The sequence below is a fragment of the Neolamprologus brichardi genome, chromosome 3, assembly GCF_056152115.1.
Source record: "Neolamprologus brichardi isolate AB-2024 chromosome 3, ASM5615211v1, whole genome shotgun sequence".
Classification (NCBI taxonomy): Eukaryota; Metazoa; Chordata; class Actinopteri; order Cichliformes; family Cichlidae; genus Neolamprologus; species Neolamprologus brichardi.
The window spans coordinates 32658045-32673246 of NC_142106.1; the positions used below are offsets into that span (position 1 = coordinate 32658045).

General features: G+C 38.0%; 2 protein-coding genes across 2 annotated transcripts in view; both read left to right on the plus strand.

Annotated features, from left to right (window-relative positions):
* The window catches only part of LOC102794889 (basement membrane-specific heparan sulfate proteoglycan core protein-like), a 57227-nt gene that overhangs the window by 2474 nt on the left and 39551 nt on the right, over positions 1 to 15202 (plus strand). The window contains exon 3 of the mRNA XM_087838307.1: positions 6668 to 6933. Coding sequence (XP_087694433.1) covers positions 6668 to 6933 — 266 coding nt within the window. The remainder of the gene's footprint in view (positions 1 to 6667; positions 6934 to 15202) is intronic.
* Positions 8381 to 14026, plus strand: LOC148104245 (low affinity immunoglobulin gamma Fc region receptor III-like). Its single transcript, XM_087836950.1, has 10 exons — positions 8381 to 8651; positions 9209 to 9457; positions 10925 to 10940; positions 11020 to 11111; positions 11502 to 11552; positions 11671 to 11733; positions 11854 to 11913; positions 13291 to 13353; positions 13434 to 13496; positions 13597 to 14026. Exons 1-10 carry the CDS (start codon positions 8381 to 8383, stop codon positions 13602 to 13604), a joined length of 936 nt encoding a protein of 311 aa, XP_087693076.1. The 3' UTR covers positions 13605 to 14026.

Sequence of the window (15202 nt, forward strand, 5' to 3'; positions counted from 1 at the left end):
GTAGCGCACGCTGCGTCTGCTGTGAACGGGCCTTTATGCTGCGCACTGTGACTCACAGCAATAGTACCGGGTAAGCACCAGAGATGGGCAGTAACACGTTATTTTTTAAGTAACGAGCAAAGTAAGGGATTACTATTGCAAAAACGGTAATTAGATTACCGTTACTTTCCCGTAGGAACGCTGCGCTACTAAAACCATGATTTTTTTGCGAGAGTGTTTCATGACAGTGACGTAAGCGAGTGCGACGTTCGTGACAACAGCTGTGTGCAGATCAACAATGGATCGAGTGTGGGAGAGAGTATGAGCATGCAGCGTTTAAAGCGTGGAAGTACTGACCTTACTTTAAGTTTGATTCCATAAAAAGTGACAAAAATATTAGCGTCCATTGTGCGTGGGAAGAAAACTTCGTTTTACACCGAAAAAACCCTAAACAAGCTCCGAGTGTGCAACAACGTAATGGGAAATTCACAGAGAAACTCGCGGATTCTTCCACTGACCGCTGCGGCACACCTGCACCAAGGCAAACCTCCGCCTACCCCACTTCTGCTTTACAGGTGAAAATAGAGCAACAGGACCGCTGAGTCTTTGATTTTATTTATTTTCTGCTGTGTTTTACTTGCATCTATTTGAAAGACTGAGTGTAAACACAAAACATAATTTATTTTATGTGCTGGAATGTGCAGAAAATAGGTTTAAATGTTAAACTAATTTCTTCAAGTCAGAGAATGGTGCATATAATTAAATTTTTGCTTGATGCATAAAGTTAAAAGATTAAAACTGATAAAACAAGTTAAAAAAAACAGACTTTTCCATTTGATTACATTTTGTATGATGGATTATGCAGAAAAAGTAGAATTGGGCTGAAAGATCTATCGCTTTATCACCTATTCAGGTTGTAAATTGTGTTTTTAATAACTAAGTAACTAAGTAATTACTTACTTTTTAAAATAAGTAATCAGTAAAGCAATGAGATTACTTTTTTGGGGAAGTAATCAGTAATTAGTTACTGATTACTTATTTCAAGTAACTTGACCAACACTGGTCAGCACTGAATTTGTGTTAAACTAATCCTAAATTAATAATGGTATTTCTAACCACTGACATACCACAACTTTATCATTTCAACAGCTACCGAAAGTTAATGGACCTAGCTTGTATGGGATATTCATATAGAGATCCTCCAGCTTCAAACTGTATTAGTGGTGTGCGGATCGATATTGTAATATCAATTCTTCCGATACCAGTAATTTATGTTCTAAAATTGATTCTCATATTAAAATATCAATATATTAGTACTTTGGAGTAAATTTGTAGATTTTCATTAAAAGGAACACAGTGGAAAGAAACTATATCATTCGGATCGTCTAAATTGGGAGGAACTACTTCCTCTTACGCCTTTCATAGTCATATGCAAAATATGGCTGTATAAATGTGTTGCAGCCTCTGGCATGCGCACTCACAACAATGGCTGTTCGTAAACGGAGTGATGTATGGATGTATTTTACCTCGACAAAAAGCCAAGATGCGGTATTTGATACATGTGGCAAGACAGTGAGGTTTTGTGGCAACACCACTAACCTCATCAAAAACCTCAGAGTAAATCATATCACAGAATATTAAGAGCGTATGTTGAGGTGAACTGAAGAGGAGGAGGGGGACAGGTGCTGTTATGGCGAGACAGACGTCTCTCGCGGAGTCCTTTAGTGCTGCAGGCAGCAACATGCTCAAATAGCGCACAACTTCAAGTTTTTTCTTTTAATTTCTATAGGATTATTCTGCATTATTAAGTAATAAGAACAAGTAGTCTGATGTCCTGTAATCATTATGAAGCTATATCTTTATATTATTATTACAATTACATAATCCAATTAAATATTGCATTATGAAATACAATGAAACATTAGGTTTTTGTACAAAGTATCAGTATCGGATCAGTATCGTCGATATCGCCCTGAATTTTACTTGGTATCGGAAAGGAAAGGAAATCAGTGGTATCACACATCACTAAACTGTATTACCCTTCCAGCACCTGAAGCTCAGTAAAGCACCCCAAGCAGCCAAACCCATCTGTTTTCTGATTGGATTGTTACATTTGTGATTGATATGACATTAACCAATCAGCTGAAAGGAAGAAAAATCAGGTCAAAATTACTGTGTGTAGTATAAAATCACAAATAGTTTTTGCTTTGTATCAGTAAGCAAACCTTAACAAAAAAAAATTGTAACCCGTGTAAATATTTTTATACAAACACAAATCTTTTTTACACACACACACATTCTCATCAGTAGATGCACAAACATACAATTTTCACATATTTTGGTTTACAAGGTTACAAAACCAAACTCAGTTCACAAGTACGCATTTGACTTACAAGTACAAAATATTTATGACCACAATTTGAGCCCGTACATGTTGTCCATTATTGAAATGAATCTTAGAGGTTTCAGGTTTGAGTTAAAGAGTCTGGTCTCATGAACAACACACACTGCATGTTTTTCACTTAATGAACTATGAACTGCAGACGACAATATGGACTCATTTTATTGGACGTGGTGTTCTGGGAATCCATCCTACCTGACAAACCATCCTACCATCCTTGTTTCTGCGCATGCGCGCAACACGAAATTAAGTGGCAAACCATCCTACCTTTGTGAATGTGACCTACAAGCATACTTTAACAGCTAAAATTAAGTGCCAAATCATCCTACCTTTGTTAATAAGAGCTAGAAACATACTCTGACGGGTAAAATGAAGTGCCAAACCATGCTACCTTTGTGATTGTTACATACAAGCATACTTTAACGGGTGTAATGAAGGGGCAAAGCATCCTCGCTTTATAATTATGAGCCACAAGCATACTCTGATGGGCAAAGTTAAGTGGCAAACCATCATACCATCTTAAATTTGTGCTGGAATGACTCTGTGACAGCAGAAATGTGCATAAACTACTTACGATAGGACGGTTTGTCAAAGTAGGATGGTTTGTCAGAACACGTTCAGGTAATTCAGGTTAGGACTGGGCAATAGGGACAAAAATCCATATCATGGTATAATTTGAAGCATGTGCGGTAACAATATATATCACGATACATTATTTTCTTCTGTATAGTGTATTTTCCACACTATAATGCGTACTTAAAATCCTTAAATTTTCTCAAAAATCAACAGTGCGCCTTATATATGAATTCTGGCTGTGCTTACTGACCTTGAACCGATTTTGTGTGGTCCACAGCGCTCAAAAATCTGTCAAAAAATGGTAAGCTTTTAAGCCGCATTGCTTGGTGGATTGTTGGAGCATTACTGCCGTAGTCGGGAAACTCGCAGAATAATCTGGTTCCAAACCTCCGTCCACTTCAGGTCCCAAAGTCAAACGAACCCTGCAGCATCACTGAGATAAGCTAAATTTGAATAAACAAAGATTTATTGCTGCTTCATTTCAGTGTTTGCAATTATCCATATCCATAATTTTGCAATTGTCCATATACACACACAACAGCAGCCCTTCTCGCTCAGTTTTTGCATTTGTTGTTGCTCAGATCACGGACCTGCTCGTGTTGCTTGTGCTCTCAACATTTCTACCCCTGGTGTTCAACTGTTTCTGTATGCTTTTATATTTGTGCCACAAAACCAACCAATCACAGACTTGGATGCAAACAATTCTGATTGGCTGTTTTGGTCTCCAATCAGCTCACTAGCTGCTGTAGCTAAACCCAGGCAAATATCCCAGAATGACATTTCATCCAAAACTCAAACGAGGCAGTGGCGGAGGAAGGCAGAGTGGTGGAGTTTAAAATATTACTCTCTTTGGATCACAAAATAAACTTTTAAGATATTTTCAGGCGAGAATGTTGCTGTGTAAACTTCAAACATCTGCTCAATTTAACAAGACATCACATATTTGCAACAGTGCTCTAACGTTTTCAGAGATGCCTGTTACCCACCAGCTGACCGGCTGGTCAAGACTCTCGGCACATCGTTTTCAAACCCCCCGTGGTCTTTCCCTACTCGGGTTAAACATAATATATAAGCGGTAGCAGTTTTTGATACGGGCGGTTGCCCGGGGTGGCATCACGGGCATCGTCAAAAAAAAAAATTACTCGTACTCATGCTGCCCTACGGAGCCCCTCTGATGACATGGTTCAAAAAATAAATAAATTGTGGCCACAAAATACTACTTTGTGTGCACGAAATAGGTATAACGTGCGCACGAAATGCTAATTTGTAGCCACGAAACACTTGACCGATAACCGTGATCCTTCCCAGGCCCTTGCAGTTGGTTGACAATAAAATCTATCCCAGCGTCCAGGTCGCAATTACGTCTGTAAAGCAACTTGGCTCTCAATATCCTGTTTAAATGTCTCTCCGTAATAATGGTTCCTTGCATTGCAGGCTTTTCAAAATGCATTTGTAGCTCATTCCCAGCCTAAAATAAAACTGATTCATATTGTCTCTGTCCATGGTGTATAGGTTTAGCCTAATCTTATGCTTATGTCTCTACGCAGCTGTCCAGGAATTGTATCAGTATGATGTGCGCACATTATCTATTTCGTGGCCACAAATGCGTAATTCGTTGCCACGTTATACCCAATTTGTGCCCACAAATTAGCATTTCATGCACACGTTATACCTATCAGAGGGAGTGTTCGCCCAGGGCGCCAAACAGGCTAGGACCGCCACTGTATATAAGTCACTTAGATCAGCGGTCCCTAACATTTTTTTGCGCCACGAATTGGTTTAATGTCAGACAATATTTACACGGACCGGCCTTAACGTGTCGCGGATAAATACAACAAAATAGAATGATAAGACCAAGACCAAAACTCTTGTATTTTGTAGATATAATAATAAACACAAATTTACTTCGTAGTTGTGTAACTTTATTGGCAGTGTCCTCCTAAAATGTCCTCAACTAAAAAACAAATATAAAGTACATGAAAATATATAATTAGTCATAACGCTAAATCAATGAGAGCCCTGTGCTTGTTTCTCTGCAACGAATGTAATGATGGACAATGGAGGACAATGACATCCCAAGTGTGCCGTCCAAAAATCTGCCCGTGTATTGACTAGACCACCAGGTATTATAGGAAAAACCATAAATCCTTTGAATGAAAACAAACGCTTTCGTGACAGTGATATACAGTCTTGTTGGTATATATATATGATTTGTATACAGTGTATCATGTTCATGTTTCCTCTCACCACATATCCAAACCGATATCATGACCTGCAGCTTTTACAGCTGTGGCTCCAGCAAACATCAGCTGATACTCGAAATTAATATTAAATAAATTCTAACAACAGCTGATCAAGCTTAAACGTACTGCTGTTGTTTCGAGCGACATCCACTGGTTTCCTCTTTTTGGTGCAAAGTGGGCGATAAACAAACAAGAGAGACGGGACTAGCAGAAAAGCCGACAGAAAAGCCGATCATTGATCTGACTGAAGTAGCAACAACAGAGGGAGGGGGCGAGAAGAAGAGAAGAAGAGGCAGCTGTGCAGCAAAGACACAGAATAACTCCAGCTTTATGGGGTTTTTTTTCATTCTAGCTGAAGTCCGGGACAAACTGTTCCTTTTCATCTCAATAGGGATGTATTGTAATTGGTCCACCCAGACTTGATCATGACCAATTGGCTAACCCACCACCTTTCATTGTTTATACCGTTACAAAAACAAACAAACATGAAAAATGAAAAATTATACCGGGCAAATACCCGGTTGGCCGATTAGTGTGGTCTAAAGACATCTGTGCAACAGGAAATGTCAGCTTCCACAGCAAAAGAATATAAAACAACCTTACTAGGTCTCATCTTAGCTATCAGAGGCTTCAACATCAGATTGAGTAAAGAACACAATGACATAACGTGCTAACTGACACCAAAGAAAACCAACTGTGACTCACCAAATCCCAATACACCAAAAACAAAAGTAAAAAATAACACCAATGAAATGATAACTGCTCACACTCATTTAGGAACAATTCTCACATGTTCAAAATACAATCAGATCATATTAACCTGGGTTACTTCCTCATTATTGATCAATAAACTCAGTCATGCTTCAAATTAATTATTTGAAATGTGCATGTATGTAATAAATGAAAATACACAAAAGTAAATAAAAAGATTCACTGTTTTGATCAAAAGAGTATTACAGAATATTTTGTGTGGCACAGTTTGTTTTATCTCAACTATGGTTTCATGATGTTTGATCATTTACATATTTCCATCTTTAAATTGTTCTGATTCAGTCATTTTTACTTTTATGTTCTTGTTCTAAACTGAACTGCAGCAAAACCAAAGGCTGAACTGAGAGCTGACAGGACAGCTGTTCCAGTAGGGGGCAGTGTGACCCTGACCTGCTCTGTGAACCCATCATCATCATCATCATCATCATCATCATCATCTGGATGGAAATACTACTGGTACAGAGATGGGAAATCTTATCAACCTGTGACAAATGGACAAATCAGTGTCTCAGAGGGAGGACGCTACAGCTGCAGAGGAGGAAGAGGAGAACCAATTTACTACACTGAGTTGAGTCAGTCAGTCAGGATTGACACAACTGGTGCGTTTAAATGTAACTTCCTACAAAGCACTACATCTTACGGCAATTGAACCTTTTGTCTTTCACGTGTTTTATTGTACTTTGTTGAACATTAACAGTCTCAAACAGGCCTGTTGTGACTCTGTATCCAAACTGGTCTGAGATATACGGAGGAGAGACGATCACTGTCAGATGTGAGATCCATGGAGGAGACACTGAGTGGGATTATGAGTGGGAAACAAACAGCACCATAAAACCTCCAAATCAAAATGAATACAGGATTAGCTCTGCTTCATCATCCAACAGTGGAAACTATCGCTGTAAGGGCAGAATGAAAAGTTCACAGCGTGAAACAACAGAGTGGAGTGATTCAGTCACACTGACAGTTTCTGACAGTAAGTCATATTTGCTTTAAGCTGTTTGAACACTTTGTAAAATGTGTTTCTGTTCATATAGACTGAGATTATTATTCTTTGTATAAACTGAGCTCACTGTTCAGAGACTGTACTACATGTTCACTGAGAGAAAATCTTTGTTGAACAGATGAACCCCGTCCTGTCCTCACTGTGTCTCCATCATGGCTGAGTCCTGGAGCCTCAGAACTGTGAGGTTGAACATCCGTCTGCAGGATGGAGCTTCTACTGGTATAAAGCTGTTCCTGATCTATCAGAGAAATCCTCCAGTTATGAGCTGCTACCTGATGGCAGTGGGACTGCACAGGACTCCTACATCATTCATGGACAGACACACACAGCAGGATATGTGTGCAGAGCTGGAAGAGGAGACCCAGAGTATCACACTGATCACAGTCAACCAAAGTTTGTCTGGTTTGCAGGTCAGTTTGTTTCTCTGTCCTTTCAATGAGCTCATGTTAGGTCATCATTTTTATTCACCAGGATTTAGACCATTAAAATCTCATCTCCATGACAACCATTTATCTTTGTTTATATTAAAACTCCACAAAAGAAGAACTGAACTTAATATTTTCCTTTCTCTCTGTGATCAAACCAAACTGAATTTATTTTCCTTTTCTTATTTTTCAGTTTTATTTAATGTGATAACATGAAAAACAAAAGACATCTATGAGGTTTTAAATGTTTTCTCTTTGAATACTTTTACTTTGATATTTAAACTCGTGTTACTGTTTGTACTGATTATTTTTACTTAGTGCACAGACAGGATTTACACAGTTAAGACTCTTTGTTTAGTGCTCAGGTAGGTGTTCAGATAAAAAAGTCAAATATAGTTAATAAAGAAACAAAGATGTCAGCAGGCAGGTTAACAGCTCTGACAAATACAAGAAAAACACTGACTGCAGATGGATGCTAGAAGAAGACGTCACAAATAACAGCTGCTGTTATTGTGCATTTAAAATATACTTCAAAGGTTTTTAGTTTTGGTCCTGCTGCTGCAAAATATCTCACTGTAGAAGGAATCTGTGAAACAGACAATATCACAGAATTATGACAGAAACATTACAGCTAATGACTGAAGTGTGTTCAGAGTGATCTGTATCAGGTGGATGATGCTGAGAGTGATGACTCAAAGCTCATGATGTCACATGACGTGTACCAAGCTCTACATGAGCTGCCAGCAGATAAAGCATGTGGGTTAGATCATCTTAAACATGTCAGTATTCGGCTCCTTTGTTTTCCATTGATTTGACTGTCTGTGTGATTCAGGGCTTGTTGTCAGACTCAGTGTTGTCTCACCAAACAAACACTTTATCACATTGAACTATTAAATTTGATTTTCAAAACAAAAGCTTCAAACGAATTTTTTCACTGTGATATTTTGAATCCTAACATCTGTGAGCTTTGTCTCTTCACTGCATGTTGTTTCCAGATGTTCATTCAGCAGCGTCTCTCACAGTGAGTCCTGACAGAGTGCAACACTTCACCTCTGACTCTGTCTCACTGACCTGTGAGGGAAACTTCACTGAGTGGAGAGTGAGGAAGTTCTCTGAGGACGGCCGACTCTCTGACTGTAGGAGAATGACTGGATCCACATGTAACATCAACACATCAAAGTCAGATACTGGAGTGTACTGGTGTGAGTCTGGATCAGGAGAGTTCAGCAGAGCAGTCAACATCACTGTACAGAGTATGTTATTATACATTTACTTCTTGAATCTGAATGATTTAGACGTCACATGAACATTTGTCCCAGCTTTGCTGTATGTGAAGTAACTCTATGTGGAAAAAAAAACAAAAATGAGAATTTCAGACAATTTCAGGCAACGAAGCATCAAAATATTCTTGGATGTTTGTCTAATTTCTCTTCATCCTTTCATAATCCAGTTTGTCATAATTTGCCAACAGTATTTTTTATTTTCTCTGTCAGAATAAAACTCAAAAAAGCTCAACATCTCTGTCGTCAGATTAGATGAACCTTTAATGTCTCAATTCAGAGAAATTTGGGAAACACGTCATGCAAAATAACACAAACATACAAACATTTACAATTTCACCTTTAACCATTCAATAATGTCACCGTCAATAATTTGACTCCTGCCAGGAACATCCCAACTATATTTCCAGTCCTCATAATCACTCAGAAAACCAGGTCTGCATGTAGATCAAGAGACACGACTCACAGCTTTTTCTAAAAGTGTGCATCAGCTGGTCTGACTGAAACAATTGTGTGTGATTGTTTCACAGATGATGGTAATGGTCCTATCCTGGTGAGTCCTGTTCATCCTGTGACTGAGGGAGCTTCTGTTAGTCTGAGCTGCAGTTTGAGAACACAAAGAATACTTTCCAATGTGTTTTTCTATCACAATGACAAACCTATTCAAAATGATACCCGAGGGGAGCTGAAGATCTCTGCAGTGTCAAAGTCTGATGAAGGTTTCTACAAGTGTCAGTACTCAGGAAGAGAGTCAGCACAGAGCTGGATGTCAGTTAAAGGTGAGCAGGATCAAAACATTTGATGGATTTTAATGGATTTCATGCTTGAGAAATAACATCATATTATCTCTTTTAATGTTTTGAAGCCACCTGGGTCTATTTAGTCAGAACTTTATAAAACTATTATGTAATATCTCTATATTGTTGTGATTCAGGACTCACGTGAGGGACTCAGGTGAAAACAGCAGAGGATGTAATAAGTGAAGGTTTTTTTACTCAAACAAAGGATAAATAATTTAACACAACAGATTGTGAACTTTGACTTGGTCAACAAGAACAAAACATAAATGAACCTAAACTTAAGGAGTGAGTCCTACAAAAAAATCTTAACTGAGGTGAGAGAGACAGGCCAGAGGAGCGGACATAACAGCGTGAGGGCGGCAGATCTGTGGGAGAGGAGAGAGCAGTTAGGGCAGGAAATCTGAGGGAATGTGACAAGACAGAGAGTGTTCATAAAGTGGCTGCAACAATGCCTTACTTGGAGTCCAGACTAGGTGGGAGTAAAGGATGAAGGCAGATGTCTGTGGAATCTGCTGAAGGGTGGGCAGGCAGACAAGTGAGGAAGAGGCTCCGAGGGGGGCAGCAGTGGTGGTGAATAGGGGGGTAATGATCCAAGGTGGCAGGCGTCTGACTGGAGGTGAATGATGGCATGAAAATGAATCTTGAAGCAGGAAGAAACTGAAACAAGGGGAAAATCTGTTAGCATACAAATCTTATTTTCCTAGAAAGGATCCCAGCAGACCTGCCTGGTTACCTCACTGACGAGCTGCAGTCATGTTAACTATCTATTAACATTTGGCTTACAGCCACCGAGGTCTTCAAGGTCAACTTTATGACTAAATAAAAATCCTTATAACACAGAAACTATGATTCTTACAAAGGTGTTGTGTCTTGTCAACATATAGAAAATACTTTATAAAGATTTAAAATATCATGTTACGTTTGACCTCTGACCTCACTTTTACATTTCTCATCTGCCTTTCTTGTCATGTTGAAAAAAATCTGCCTTTGACTTATTTTTACTGAACTACAAAACTTCTGACAGTACAAATAAAACAAAACACCCCCCCCCCACAGAAAATACAATACTGTTCCTTTAAACGTAAATACTGTTAACAGAGTGAGCTGCCTTAGCAGAGATTTGTGCTCTCAGAGTGTTTGTTTTATTTATTAATAATTAATTATTGTTTGTTGTTACAGTAACTGGACGCAGTTCATCTCCTGTGTGGTTGATTGTTGGACTGGTTTGTGGAGTCTCTCTCATTATTATTCTCCTGCTCTTGTTGTATCGCTGCAGACAGTCCAAGTGTAAGAGCCTCTTCTTTTCATGCTGCATTAGAGAGTTTATTTACTACATACACTTTAATTATTCACACATATACATGTATTCTGATCTCATGACACAAAATATCAGTGGAACAATTTATACATCACAAACATGTGTAATAACATTTGTCTCTTTCACAGATTCCTGCTTCACCAGGTTGGTAAAATACTTTTTATTATTATTTTAAACAAACATCAGTTACTTTTGCGTTTATTGTGTTTATTTCATGTTTTAGGTCGATCCAGTCTGAGAGTCACAGTCCGGGCTCCTCCACAAATCATGGAGTCAACCAGAATGAAACTCATGAGTACGGCTCTGTTCATCCTGGTCAGTATTTAATCCATCTTTATTATCATTATTAATATTGACTTTTCATTCAGTCTTAATTAACTCAAACAGTTCTTAGGTTCAGTTTGTGTTCAGCAGCTTTTAAGAGAATATTTGTCAAAATCCAGTTGGACAAACATCCAAACAGTAAATTGACACATTAAATGAGAAACAAAAATAATTTTACAAACCTGATTGTGTCTTTAACTCGACTGAAAAAAATCCATAATGTTATTGTTTCATATCAGAAGAGCACAAACAGTAACAACATTATGATTTTATTGTCTGAAAACATCTTACAGTCCTGGTTTTGACTTAAACAGAATTATTTAAACTCTCCTTTAGGTTTTTATTCAATGATTAATGTGACTCTGGTTCATCTTTTTTTAGGTACCAATCACATCTATGACTCAGTTACGCCGGTTGAAGACAACAGAAATGGTGCAGTATATTTGTTGAAAAACACAGAGAATTTAGAGAAGAAATTTACTTTTGATTTAATAAAATTATTTCCATGTGAAATGTTTACAATCCTGTAACTAAAATATGAACATTTCAGGATCAGATGACCATCAAGATGCCACATACTCTCTTATTGAACTTAAAAACTTTGAAAAGAAGAGTAAGTACATAAAACATGTGCAATTAAATGTAAATGTAATGTAAAATGAAATAAATAAATATTTAAAAAATGTAACAGTTAATTATTTTCTCATGATAAATAATCTGATCATCTTCACAGGGAAGCATCATAAACCAGAGCAGAGTGCTGTTTACTCTGAGGTGAAGACGGGAGCTGCAGGTACAGACACAACAGTCTCATTCAGTGTTTGTACTTGAACGTGTCATTTCATTATGTTGCAGCTAATTCTAGGTCAACATGGAGTTTAGTTATTCACTTACCAAGCTGAGCTGCTACACATCAGCAGAGTTAATCTGCAGTCATTTAGGGTTTTGGTGGGTTAGTCATTAAATCAGGTGTATTTGTTTAACCTGATACTGTGTTGTTGTGTTGTTGTGGTCATTCAAAGCACTCAAACACAGACACACTGGAGAACAAATTTATTGAGTGATTCAGAAAACACAGCAGGTCAGAAGTTTTGCAAAGAACTCAAAACAACTTCTTCCACAGTTTGAGTTCAGTCTCTTCATCAGATCACAGGTTAATCTCTAATCTAAGGGTTGCCTTTGATCAAAGAAAAAAGTCCACTTTTCAGCTGGATTTACTGAATCACAGCATCCAGAGCTTCTGAACTAGACCACTGATCACAAAACCAAACACCATCAAATAAAACACATAATCTGAGTGTGCTCGATCACTGGAGGCAGAGCAGAGCACTGTTTAAGCTGGCTTTTTTATACAGGAAAATATCAGATGTGCCAATAGGATGGAAACGTGTGTGTATGTGGAATAGATGTAGGGCATATAAAATATAAGTAAGGGATGAAAGAAGGGAGTGATGCAGACGAGCACATGAGTATAAACGGAGCTGTTTGGGAAGGTTCGAGGTTCTTTATGTAGTTTGCTAAAGATGAGTAACATCAGAAGAAAGCACTGTGGAGTTCACAGTCAAAAGTGTCAGTTGCCCAATCACTGTGGACTTATGAACTGAAATGATCTTTTTTTTTGTCTCACAAAAGAGTTGGAAGACTTTGTACCGTGTTACTGCTTCCTCATTTGGACTTTCATGCACAGGATGGAGAGGAGTGCAGCACTGATTACCCCTCTCCTCACCTCAACACTATATCTGAAAGCAGTGATAGCACTGAGTAGATTAGTTATATTTGGATAAAATTCAGGTGACTGAATCAAGTGATTATTACTAGTTGATTAAGATTTTCGTTTTGCTAATTTGCTTAAATAAAATATCCTGTGTTCAAAATTCTAAATTGTTAACTTTCTTATAACAGTAAAAGAAACCTTGTGACGTATTACATCTTGTCAATGGTTCTTACATGTTGCTCTTAGCACTTAAAATAGTCTGTTCTTTACTTGGCAGCTAAAGTAATAATCTAGTGAAACTACAAAGAGCGAGAACCATTAAGGGGAGCGTAGCATTAATGATGTTAATGGCTGCAGCTGACAAATCTGCAGAGTTTAAATCCACCTCTACGTCCAACAGCTCTGTGTCATATACCTGCTGATCAAATGTGTCCTGAGCTCTGACTTCTCTTTTAGAGGACAGTCTGATGTATGCTGAGGTCAAACACCCCAAAAAAGAAAAAGCCAAGAAGAAAGCAGGTAAACAAAGTCTGCCATCACCTCCAGTGAATGTTGTTCAACATGTTTATCTGGTCTTAAAATCTTCTTTCCACTCACAGGAAAATCAAGTCCTGCAGCTGATGCAGCAGTTTATTCTGAAGTCACATCAGGAAGCTTTCCTGGTAATTATGCTGCCATGCAGGATGAGTTATTCTTCAAGTTATTAAATGGCGAACATCCTGTAACTTGGACATTTGTGTTCTTTGTGTGTTTGTTTTACAGGTCAGTGAGGAGAGCTGCAGCAGCAAAAAGAAGCTTTTAATGAATCCACTGTTGCTCCTCTGCTGCCCAAATATCAGACACACTCAGTCTTTAGTGTTTATGAAGATGATATTGAATAATAATATGATATAGATTTGGTACTGTGTTTTAACATTAAGCACACAGAGATGTGTCCTGTTTCAGATCCATGCTCTTTATATGCAGCTGATATTTTTTAGTCATTTTTAAGCTTTAATATAAAATTTTGAATGTATCCTGTTCCAATAGCAAGTGAGAAAAAAGTTTGAAGTCTGTGATTTTTAATACCTGAAAGCAACAACTTAAAGTCAGCAGAGTCACATTAGTGCTGGTATGAACACCAACAAATACTTTTACTGTAGTTCAAAGATCTACATAATGTAAAAATGAATTATTTGTTATAAAAACATGAAAAAGCTCTGGCTGCATCATGATTCATTTGATGTCCGATACTATCAGATCCTGTGAATTTTTTTATTTAATTTTATTTTAATGTTTTTTGCTGTTCTCACTTTTTCTGGATTTAACATTTTACTTTTTTTAAGGTTATGTATTTTAAATGTAGAGCTCTGCGATCAGCTCTGTTGTTTTAAACATATATAAATAAACTTAACCTTGACTTCACTTTCTCTTATATTTTCATCAGAGTAAAGATTTAAGATTGTTTGTGCTTGATTAGATTTTCTGGTTTGGAAGTGGACCACAGAACTCTTGGCTTCATGATTGGCTGCTTTAAAGTTTTTATTGAAGCCATATTGTGATGTTACCTTTTATTTTTTCAATAAGACGCGGTGCTCTCCATTTAGAAGTACTCGTACACATTATTACTATTTCTTATTATTGAAGAAAGAATAAAGGCCTGGTCATCAAAACAAGTTGGTTAGGTCCCAGCAGACATTTGTGTCCAGAGCTCTGTGAGTTGATGATGCAGGCTTGAGTTTTAAAGATGTTGAGGCATCACTGGCTGCCTTTACATTTGTGCTCGTCCCAGATGTGGCTTTTCTAAAAGAACAAACACAGCTGTGTCCAAAATCATCATCAATACAAACTGCGAGGTGCAGCTCTGCTTTCTTTGTCTGTTTGTTTTTAAAAATATTATTACTCCTCAATCCAGAAGCAGTGTACACCTGGACAAGTCACAGTTGTGTCATATGACTATCAGACAGAGACACACAAGCATTCAGGCTCACATTCACACCTACGACCACTTTAAAATTACCAGTTAATCTAACATCCAGGTCCTTGGGCTGTTGGAGGCAGCTGGAGTTCCCGGAGAGGGGCCACGCAGGCCCAGTCAGGACCTTCTTGCTGTGAGGAGACAGTGCCAACCAGCACACTGCTGCCACCTGCTGGTTTCTTATTGCATTACTCTGGAACAGTAATCCCAGGAATGCATGTGTGAAGTTTATCCACACACCTTTTTTGTCCACTAAATGTTACCTGTAAATAATCCCTCACCACTTGAGAGTAACGTCCTCTTTTCAGGTTAAACTGCTGTATAAATAACATACATTTCAACATCTTGTTATAATATACTTATCAAATTGTCTGATTTATTATTTTAGCAGATCTGTAGTTTACAGTCAAA